The 11,475-nt window shown below is 38.4% G+C and overlaps 1 protein-coding gene across 3 annotated transcripts in view; it reads left to right on the plus strand.

The window, feature by feature from the left end:
• The window catches only part of PTP4A2 (protein tyrosine phosphatase 4A2), a 31,322-nt gene extending 21,415 nt beyond the window's left edge, over window positions 1–9,907 (plus strand). For all 3 annotated transcript variants that reach the window (XM_025447275.3, XM_035713182.2, XM_035713183.2), the window contains 3 exons: window positions 3,271–3,401; window positions 6,327–6,401; window positions 7,250–9,907. In XM_025447275.3, coding sequence (XP_025303060.1) covers window positions 3,271–3,401; window positions 6,327–6,401; window positions 7,250–7,358 — 315 coding nt within the window. In that variant the 3' untranslated portion in view covers window positions 7,359–9,907. The remainder of the gene's footprint in view (window positions 1–3,270; window positions 3,402–6,326; window positions 6,402–7,249) is intronic.
• Window positions 9,908–11,475: the final 1,568 nt, after the last annotated feature.

Below are 11,475 nucleotides of genomic sequence, written 5' to 3' on the forward strand. Positions count from 1 at the left end.
CTGTAGTCTTTATGCATTGGTCAGTAGGGAAGGCAGTTCATGCAAAGAAAATAAATGTCCTGTTGGTAAGGCAGTTGTCTCATATCTGATCCATAAAGTTCTCTCACCTCCATTTTGGTGAAAACACAAAAACCAAATAGCCAAGCATTATGTTTTTTAAAAATGTATTTTAATAGAATGGCGTGGTAATAATTTGCTTGCATTCCCATTTCTAAAGGACTTTAAGGTCCCCTGGGTGGAAATCACTGTGGGGATAAGTATAAACATGTATAAAATATAACCCTGTGTTTATAAAAACAAAATTTTAACTTCTGAAACTAGGCTGAATATGACTTCTTTTTCCTGTATTGTATGTTCTCCAGTGGGCAGATGAGAAATCAGTTTGTTTTGACAGATGGCATGAATGAGAAAATGAACTATGGATTGACTGTAGTTTGTTTGAATCAGTAATGTTGATAAACACCTTTATGAAATAGAAATGAACCAGAGAACTTGAACTAGTTTGTAAAAGATAATGGTAGGTCTGGGATTTATTCTGGGCCTTTAAATCTACACTTTTGTTTTAAATAGATGTGATCAGATAAAATTAAAGGTCTAACTTAAGCTTTTAAAAAAATAAAAACAGAATTAAGCTTAGACTTTCTTTCCTTTTCCCAGAGATTTTAAGTGGATTGATAATCTACTTTTGCTAGGTAAAGAGGGTTTGGAATACTTTATAGATTTTATTTATTTTAGAGAAAGAGTGCAAATGGGAAAAGGGACAGAGTGAGAGGGAGAGAAAGGATCTTAAGCAGACTACATGCTCCTGGTGAGCCTGATATCGGGCTTAGTCTCATGTCCCTGAGATAATGACCTGAGCTGAAACCAATAGTTGGACACTCAACTGACTGAGCTACCTAGGTACCCCCTGGAATACTTTGTAAGAGGATATCCCCAAAATAAGATCTTTTAATCTTTTGACTAATGTTCTTGCAAATCAAGGCATATTGGAAAAGCCTAATGGTGGTATCCATTATGTCAGTTTGAAGTTCAGACAGTTCCAAATTCCAAATAATAATTTTAATGATTTGTTTTTGATAGAAACTGCTTTATATGAGTAAGTGAAGCATGTTTCATATTATTGTTACTTAAATGAGTGCATTTTAGGGGGTATTAGAGGAAGTAAGCTCTCAAGTAAGGTACTTGCTTACTGGTTTTACTGCTATTTACAGTTAAACTTAGTGACGTTTATAATAATAACACTGACAACCCTTTAATTATGGGGCGTAGTTGACAAATCAAACATAATATGTTGTCATGGCTAATGGGCTACATGAAGTGTTCTAGTAGTGCCCATAATGAGTGCAGAATCAATTTAGTGCTTTGTCACTTTTCTCTTTTGCTTTCTCTAGCATCTTAAAGTGTCCTTATCCAATCTCATTAGAGTAATCCTACGTTTTAAAAAAAAGTTCCCAGCGTTTTTGCATTTCTGTCCTTGGAGGTAGATGGGAGAGAGGGAATGCAAAATGTGAATTCCCTTCCCTTCTTTCTTTAAAGCTGATTTATGTTGGCTACTTAGGTCTTCTTGCTAGGTAGAAAGGAAGATAAACACTGCCTATATGCACATGGGATTGGCTTTAATTAAAAAACAACCCAAGGGGAGCCTGGCTGGTTCAGTCAGTAGAGCATGCAACTCTTGATCTTGGGGTCGTGAGTTTCAGCTCCACCTTGGGGGTAGAGATTACTTAAATACACATGTACAAATGAATATAGAAAGAGAAAGGGATACTTGAGAAAAAGGTCTCCATTTGTTTAGTAACCTATCTTGTGGCACTGTGCTTGTTAAATGGGATATGTATGATTTAGGCAGAGCTTTAAAAATATTAGCTACTTGGCTATTTATTTTTAAAGATTTTATTTATTTGAGAGAGTACATGTATGTACATGCACAAGTCGGGGGAAGGGCAAAGAGAGAGGGAGAAGTAGATTCCCCCCACCAAGCAAGGAGCCAGATGTGGAGCTCCATCCCAGGACCCGAGGTCATGACCCAGCCGAAGGCAGAGGCAACTGACTGAGCCACCCAGGTGCCCCCTCTCCTGCCTTTTTAGTATATACGCCCAAAGATGATAGTATATTTCTGTTATGATATGCTAACTGCTGGAGATTTCTTATGAGAGAATCTTTCTTTAAAGAAAAGGCATCAGGGGATCCCTGGGTGGCGCAGCGGTTTGGCGCCTGCCTTTGGCCCAGGGCGCGATCCTGGAGACCCGGGATCGAATCCCACGTCAGGCTCCCAGTGCATGGAGCCTGCTTCTCCCTCTGCCTGTGTCTCTGCCTCTCTCTCTCTCTCTCTCTCTCTCTCTCTCTCTCTGTGACTATCATAAATAAATAAATAAATAAATAAATAAATAAATAAATAAATAAATAAATAAGAAAAGGCATCATAACTTAGAGCTATTTGGGGGATAATCCTCAAAATATTTGTAGAGATCAGTGAGATACTAGTTGGTGTACTTTTTTTTTTTTTTTAAAGACTTTATTCATGAGAGACACAGAGAATGGCAGAGACACAGGCAGAGGGAGAAGCAGGCTCCATGTAGGGAGCCTGATGTGGGACTCAATTCTGGCACCCCAGGATCACACCCTGAGCCAAAGGCAAATGCTCAACCACTGAGCCGCTCAGGCGTCCCAGTTGGTATACTTCTTTGCCACAGTGGACTTTTAAATTATATTGATAGGTGTTGTATTCTCTCTTACTTTGTCTAGGCTTTAAGTATAGTTTTCTCTATTATGTCTAATTATTGCTTTATTCAGATAAATTATTTGAAGACCCTAGTTTCTTACCACTCTGATAAGAGATTTCCATAAGATAAAATTAGATGCTTACAATGCTGGCTACATGTGATTGAGAAGGCTAAGTTACTTGGCACACTTGAATTTTGATCTTGGAAAAAACTTTTCAGCAGTGATCAGAATTGTATTATTTAGGATAGGTATATAGGGGCACCTGGGTGGGTCAGTGTTAAGTGTCCAGCTCTTGATTTTGGCTCAGGTCATCATCTCAAGGTTGTGAGATTGAGCTCCGAGTCTAGCTCTGTGCTGGGAGTGGAGCCTGCTTAAGATCCACACCCCCTGCCCCATCCCCTGCACTCACCTTCTAAAAAAAAAAAACTGGATAGGTATATAAAGTACAGTTAGTTAAAAGTTAGATGTGTTCTATTGCAGGTATTCTGCAGTAGATTTTATCCTGGAGAAAATAACAACTTAATGTAAAACATCTTTTCTTTCCAGGATTGGCCATTTGATGATGGAGCGCCACCCCCTAATCAGATAGTAGACGATTGGCTAAACTTGTTAAAAACCAAATTTCGTGAAGAGCCAGGTTGCTGTGTTGCAGTGCATTGTGTTGCAGGATTGGGAAGGTAAGCTCTTACATTTTTGTCTGTGAATTCATTATCAAAAATTTCACTCTGATAGACGTTTGTATTTATTACACCAAATATTAAATTGCCTAAAAGAAAAGGAAATGAGAGCTAAAGTTGGTGCAATGGTTTCTTAAGAGTTTGATGCCCATGATAGATTTAGTGGATGATGGCTCAGAAATTGTTTTGAAACTGATTTAATGTAATTATCTTATATTTGAGCTAAAAAAAATTTTTTTTTTGAGCTAAAAATTGGTCTTAATTCAGTATGGATTTTTTCCCCCTCATTTCACATATTCAGAGGGGCTTAGGTCTTTGAGATGAGCAACAAAAAATAATTTTAAATTTCTGAAGAAACTGTGTGGTTAATTTTGGATTGAGATGAACAGGAAGTTAATAGGTGGAGAGCCGATGGCCGAACTTTAAACTTCTGAAAGGAGATGTATGGAGAACAAAAATTAACTTTGATTTTAAAGCCTTTTTCCTTGAGCATTGCATGGAACGGTGTTGCTACAGTCTCATCAACAACAGATTAAATGCTAATTTATGATGTGCACTTTGACTCAGAACAGTAGTGCAGGGTGCTCTTGCCTCCAGGTGGTGGTGACTCAGGTTATTATCTCTGCTCAGGTCTGTTCTTTGCTCTTTTCCCCCCTTTTTTTGCAGTTTAGTGTTGTATAATTTCTTCTTCAGGGCCAGAAGTTCCAGTCCTTATTCTGAAGGGTGAAGATAGTGTCCTAACTTGGGCAGTTTTAAAACTGGTGACTATCCTAGCAGGTAGTCTAAAGTTGGTACCATGTAGTAGATGTTTTACAGTGTCATTTCCCAGGGGCACCAGGGCAGCTCAGTGGTTGAGATCCTGGGGTCTTGAGATCAAGTGCAGCATCAGGCTCCTCAGGGAGCCTGCTTCTCCCTCTGCCTATGTCTCTGCCTTTCTCTCTAATGAAATTTTTTTTAAAAGTCATTTCCCTTGCTAGATTTTTGTCTATGTGTGTAGTAGTATTTTATTGTTAAGGAATCTACTTCTGTGACTGTCCTGAAACCCAGGCTGGATTAACAGTGACAAGTCCTGGAGTTTAACTATACCTCACCTGGACTTGCTGTTTATAACCATTGTCTTCTTTCTCTACCCCAGCTGAAAATCCAGACTCATGAGGCTTCAATCCCTGCCTTCATATTCCTGGAAGACTCCAAATTCAACTATGTTGGAGGCTTTTTCAAAGGAGAAGACAGCTTTGTCTTCCCAGAAGACAAACCCTCTATTTTTTGGTTCATGAAGCAGAGGGCATTCCCCAAACCATGGACAGTTTGAGACCTGCTCAGGCCTCAGTGTCCCCTTGTTAGATGTAAAAAAAAAACCATAACCCTAAAAACATACTTTTATAGAGAACTGTTCTAATTATCAATTCTCTTAGCTCATAGAAAGGATTTTGTTGAAGAAATCTAGTGCCTTTTTAGTATTTGATGAGGAAAAGATAATAAAAAGGTTTTGTGCTGAAATTTTATTTTAAAGATTTTATTTATTTATTTATGAGAGACACACAGAGAGAGAAGCAGAGACGGAGGCAGGGGTAGAAGCAGGCTCCATGCAGGGAGCCCGATACGGGACTCGATCCCAGGACCACGGGATCACGACCCCAGCTGAAGGCAGATGCTCAACCACTGAGCCAGGTGTCCCTGTAATAAAGTTTTTGAGATACTCAATACAGATGACACGTTTGGTCAAATTTTCTTTTTCTTTTTTTTTTTTTTTTTTCAAATTTTCTTTCTTTTTTTTTTTTTTTTAATTTATGATAGTCAGAGAGAGAGAGAGAGAGAGGCAGAGACACAGGCAGAGGGAGAAGCAGGCTCCATGCACCGGGAGCCCGACGTGGGATTCGATCCCGGGTCTCCAGGATCGCGCCCTAGGCCAAAGGCAGGCGCCAAACCGCTGCGCCACCCAGGGATCCCAAATCTTCTTTTTTTTTTTCTGCAATGTTGGTTAAAGACCAATGAAGAATTTTTGATAACATAGAATATGAACATTCAGATAATGTCATGATGTTTAAAGAATAAAGATCTGTTTTTTAGAGAGAGAGAGAGAGAGAGAGAGTGTGCATGCACAGGGGAGGGAATAGGGAAAGGATAGAGAGAATCTTAAGCAGGCTTCATGCCCAGTATGGAGCCCCATACAGGGCTCAGTCTCCTGATGCTGAGATCATGACCTGAGCTGACATCAAGAGTCAGACCCTTAACTGACTGAGCCAACCAGGCACGCCAAGAATAAAGATCTCTTAATGAAGGTATAGAATTTAGTGCTTGGGCAGCACCCAGTGGCTCAGCGGTTTAGCGCTGCCTGCAGTCCAGGGCCTGATCCTGGAGACCCTGGATCGAGGCCCACGTGGGCTCTCTGCATGGAGCCTGCTTCTCCCTCTGCCTGTGTCTCTGCCTCTCTCTTTCTCTCTCTCTCTCTCTGTCTCTATGAATAAATAAATAAAAAATCTTAAAAAAAAAAAGTGCTTTACTAAAAGTAGATGACACCAAAGACCCTATCCTGATACAGACATTTTTCCTATGTAGGGAAAATAGCAAAAATTTTAGTATATAGGAGAAAGGAAAGCTCGAGCTTTTCATTGTTTTGGTAATGTATAATCCTGGGTTTAAAAAAGATCCTTTAGGATCCCTGGGTGGCGTAGCGGTTTGGAGCCTGCCTTTAGCCCGGGGCGCGATCTTGGAGACCCGGGATCGAATCCCACGTCGGGCTCCCAGCATGGAGCCTGCTTCTCCCTCTGCCTGTGTCTCTGCCTGTCTGTCTCTCTGTGTGTGACTATCATGAATAAATAAATAAAATCTTAAAAAAAAAATAAATAAAATAAAAATAAAAATAAAAAAGATCCTTTATTTCCAAAGACTTGTGGATATTTACAAATGAGTTTCTCTCTGTAGGGCACCTGTGCTGGTTGCACTTGCTTTGATTGAATGTGGAATGAAGTATGAAGACGCAGTTCAGTTTATAAGACAGTGAGTATGAAGTTTTATGTTCACAAACTCATAAAACAAGACCATACAAGAGGAAGGAATTATGGAACGTACTCTTTGTAGTATGGAATAATTTTTTGGCTTAAAATATTGTTTGGAAAAAAAAAATATTGTTTGATTGAAGAAATCAAGAGGACCATGTGGTGAAGAGACTCATAATGGTATTGTTTGCTCCCAGATTTAAAGATTTTCTAATTTAGTTGGCAAATTTGGACACTGTAGAGTATGTCCAGTATATGACTTTTGAGTATCTAGGAATCTTTAAAATGAATAACTAAGTAGTAGTCTAGGTGATCTAGTGACTCTCTTAATGAATGTTCAAAGTACCGTCCAAATGCAACTATGACCAAGAGGCAGAGAAGAATCTATAGAGAAGTAGTTAATTAGGACTCTTAAGTGACCTGTTCAGGCACAAAATCAGAATGGTATTGCCCAGATAGAATCTTGGCATCCATCTGGAATAATGGGTCATGTTATTTTGTTGTCCAGAATTCTTTAGCAATCATTATCTTGTCTTTCCCTTTCAACCTTTTCTTTTTTTAAAAAAAGGGGGAAAAAAAGACTGTGATAAGAGGGCACGAAATGTATGGTAGCAGCTCTAAGAAGGTGACATATTTCAAGGAACACCATCTGTGCCTGCTGCTTCATATAATACTTGCTCACTCATCAGCCCTTTTCTCTTAAGTGATATTGTATAGGAAATAGGCTGGTTTTCAGCTGTGTGGAGTTAGAAAGGCCTTAGGCCATAAATAATGCATTTTAGTGAGTCAGACAGCTCTATTTTTTTTTTTTTTTTTACATGATCAAGTTTGTCATTCTTGTATTTTCAGAAAAAGAAGGGGAGCATTCAATTCCAAACAGCTGCTTTACCTGGAGAAATACCGACCTAAGATGCGATTGCGCGTCAGAGACACCAATGGGCACTGCTGTGTTCAGTAGAAAGAAGTGTAAACGAAGGCTGGCTTGATTGTGCATTTAGGGGGAACTCTTGGTACCTGGAAATGTGAATCTGGAATCTTAACTGTGTCACCAAAGTAGTGATGGATTCAGTACTCCTCAACCACTTTCCTAATGATTGGAAAAAAGCAAACAAAAAAGAAATCTCTCTATAACATGAATAAAATGTTTAAGAAAAGAAAAAGAGAAGGAAAAAAGGGATTAATTCAGTGAAGGATGATTTTGCTCCTAATTGTTGGAGTTTGAATTTCTGCCAGGATTGAATTATATCAAAATCTCCTGTCTTTTTTAACTTTTCAGAATATGTCTCCAAGGAAAACCAGCAGAACATTAGCCTGTGCAGAACCATCTGTTTGGGGAGCGCACTCTTCCATTATGCTTGGCACATAGATCTCCCTATTGTGGGATTTCTCTCCCTCTATTTCTCTCTCTCTTTCTCCCCCTCTTTCTCTTTTCTTTTTTTCTTATTTTCTTTCTTTCTTTCTTTCTTTCTTTCTTTCTTTCTTTCTTTCTTTCTTTCTTTCTTTCTTTTCTTTTCTTTTCTTTTCTTTCTTTCTTCTTTCTCTCTCTCTCTTTTTTTTTCTTTCTCTCTTTTTTGGTGGTAGGCGTATATTATTCCCCTCTTCTTTCTTCATCCCTCTTTTTTTCCCCTAATACATGTTTTAGATGGAATAGGAGAAGCCCTTGTTGCTGTAGATGTGTGTGCAGTCTGGCAGCCTTAAGCCCACCTGGGCACTTTTAGAAAAAACAAAACAAAACAAAAAAACAAAAAAAGAAACAAAAAGTACCAAAAAAAAAAACAAAAACAAAAAAAAACAGTGGCATATATATTATATGATCCAGGTGGTTTTTAGTCTTTACTGATGATAGGGTGTTCATGTTAGTTTCTTTTCTTGAAAACCCTATTCAACATTAGGCAAAGTAGCCAGGAGCCTTTTGTTTTGGTTTTTATTTTGGTAAATTAGTGGGGAGATGGCATTTTAAGAATAGTCTTTCTTCTCAAAGAACTTAGCTGAGAGTCAAATTTTTCTCTTTCCCAACCAATGAAGCTAAGTGGGTATCCCAGAAACTTCTGTTTTCTGAAGGGGAGCACTCCAGGTTATCACTAAAGATGTGTCCAGGCAGAGAGTTAGCACACTTCTTAGAATTGTGGATTTGTAGCGTTACTCTGATTTTCTGTCTAATGATATCAGAGAACTACTACCAACTTTAAAATTTTTATTTAGGACTGACTTGTACTATGAATTTTCAGGAATGGTGAAAGTAATAACAGCAAAGATAGGATATTTTGGACTTGAGAAATGCCTGTGATGTGTATTTTTCAAACTGCCCCCTATATGTACAGTTCAGTTTAACCACTGATTGCCTTGTTATTTTCTTTATGAGATTTAAAAAAAAATAATTTGCTGGTTCCAAACCAACAATGCCTAGTGAGTATGTGTCCACAGGCCATACAGGGTAGAAGAGAGACATAAAGCAACCCAATGAGTAGCAAAGGGACTGCATTGTTGATGAAATGGTGTAGTGTCATTTTTGGAGATTCTTTGCCGGGTTCAATGTGCTGATCTAGAGAAGCTGTTTCTCTGCTCATTTGCAGACGGCAGTTGTGACCAGGCTGCATTGACAAAGCAATTTGAAGGACACCATCTGGGGCTCTTGCACTCTTCATCTAAATATTACTTAATAGTGCTCTGCTTCTAAGGATTTGAATAAAGGCTTAGGGTCATCTTGTCTTGCTGGAATTTGCTATGCAGAGCCATAAACTTCCCATTTTTTTAAGGATCAGCTAGGCCAGTAGGAATGGACTGGGACCTTGTCTCACACTGATGATACCTCAGACGTTGGCTGGCTATGTGAACTGCCTATTTCCTATGCTGGAGTTGTTTTGATTTTTAACTAAATGAATATCTGTAGATTCTTTCCTCCCCTATCCCAGAAAACAAAACAAAATAATGCTTTTTGAAACTGTTTCTAGAATTTTAAAGTGAAAAATGATGGTACTCTCCAAAATTCTTTATTTCAGAACATGACAATAGATTCTTAACATAGGTTCAGGATCAAAACAGCATACCCTCTAAACTCAGACTGTCTGTTGACTCCAAGGGTTTTTTTTGATCAAGACAGTAACAAACTTTTTTCCCTTTGACATGCTCTGATTTTTGTTGTTTGTGGGGAGTGTGTGTGTGTGTGTGTGTGTGTGTGTGTGTGTGTGCAGTGTCCAGCAGTATCAGTGCCTGCCTGAGATAGGAAAATTACATTCCTGGTTCTGTATGAGGAGAAGGGTGTATAAAGCAACAAGAAACATTATCCCTCATTTTGTTTTAAATTACATACTAATGTTAATTGTTCTCAGAACTGGATTTTCTTCCTCAAAATTAAAAGTTTTTTTCTTTTGGATTTAATGAAGTATTGCTAGCTGAAGCCAGTTTGACATGGTGAGAGAGATGTCAGACTGATGAAAGGTGTGCAGCCTGATTTAAAACCAAACCCTGAACCCTTTTAAAGAACAATAAAACGTATTTTACATGCTCTTTGTCTGTGTATCGTTCTCCACCCTAGGTTGAATTTAATTTATGTCTCCTTAGAAAACTTGGTATTCTCAAGGCTTGTTTTGGGTCCTGTTAATTACTGCAAAGAGGTAAAATAATTAGAGGTTGGGAAGTTCAAAGATTTCATGCCACCCAGGTGTTCAACCAGGGCAAACCTAACCAGAGTTGGGATATATCTGGTACATTTTGTGGTTTAGTTCTTGGACACAACACTCTAGGAATTAAGCATCTTGTTTCTTTCCAAGGGATTTTTTTTATACCATAGATTTTGATGAAGCATTGCAACTTTTTACTCAAACTCCGAGAACAGTGAGGAAGGAGGAACTTTACATATTGTAGGACTGGGGATGGGGAATTTCCCTTAGATCGTGGGTAATAATCTATCCATTCATTCAGAAAATAAGCTTATCTAGTAAGGTACTAAGAATGAGAAGAGAAGACACTGTTTCCACTTTGGAGGATCTTAGTCTAGAAGAGAAGTTAGGTTTGTAGATGTTAACAGAGTTATGTGGATACAGTACTGTGTGACTTAGAGTTAATTGATCCTCTTTGCTATTTTAAAATTCCCACCTCCTGTTCTTCATTAGTTAAGTTCAGTCTGCCACTTTATCTGCACTTGTGCACTTGTGCAACTGAACATGCTGACTCTGTTTCTGTTGAAAGTCACGACCTCAAATAGACCGTAGTACCATCTGACAATCCTGCTACATTTCTTTATTTCATTTACTCTTGACTCTCCTTGAAAACACTTAAATTTTAACACTTTTCCCATTCTCTCAGTTTGTGGCTTGCTTGCTTTTCTCTTCTTTTCTTTCTTTTCTTAACTTAGAAAATAGAAGCAAGGAAATTTCCACAGGCTTCTGCCATCACATCTACTCATCTACCTGCATCTCTGCTTGTAAGCTCTGTCTTTCTTCTAGTTACATGCTTGCCCTTTGTAAGGTATGCTCTTCCAGTTGTGTCCTAGATTCCATCCCCATTCAGAGGATGCAGCTTTAGCCATTCTCTTTATTAACTTCCCTCTGCTAGATCATTGCCATTAGCCTACTGCATAGTATTATTTCTTCCGTGTTAAAGAAAAAAAAAATCCTGTTTGGCCCACACTCCTCCCCTTTGCTCTTTATAGCAAAACTCAAAAAGAGTTCTCTAACTGCACACTGTACTTCTGTCTTGAACCTACTCCATTGAGGATTTTGATTCCACTGTAACTGCCTATGTAAAGATCACTAGAACTTATATTTAATCCAATGGTCAATTCTTTATCCCTTTTTTTGGCGTTAGTTTATGACATAGTTGATCACTCCTTTTTGAAATGTGTTCCTTATTTTACTGTGTAAGAGGAATGATATCCCCAACCTCCCACCCCATGTCCATACTCGAAATCCCTGGAACGTGTAAATATGTTACATGGTAAAAGGGACTTTATGGCTTTAAGGATCTTGAAATGGGGAGATTATCTCATATTTTCTAGATAGGTCTAGCCTAATTGCATGAGTTCCTTTTTTTTTTTTTTTTTAAATTTTTATTTATTTATGATAGTCACAGAGAGA

This window comes from Canis lupus, chromosome 2 (assembly GCF_003254725.2).
Source record: "Canis lupus dingo isolate Sandy chromosome 2, ASM325472v2, whole genome shotgun sequence".
Taxonomy (NCBI): Eukaryota; Metazoa; Chordata; class Mammalia; order Carnivora; family Canidae; genus Canis; species Canis lupus.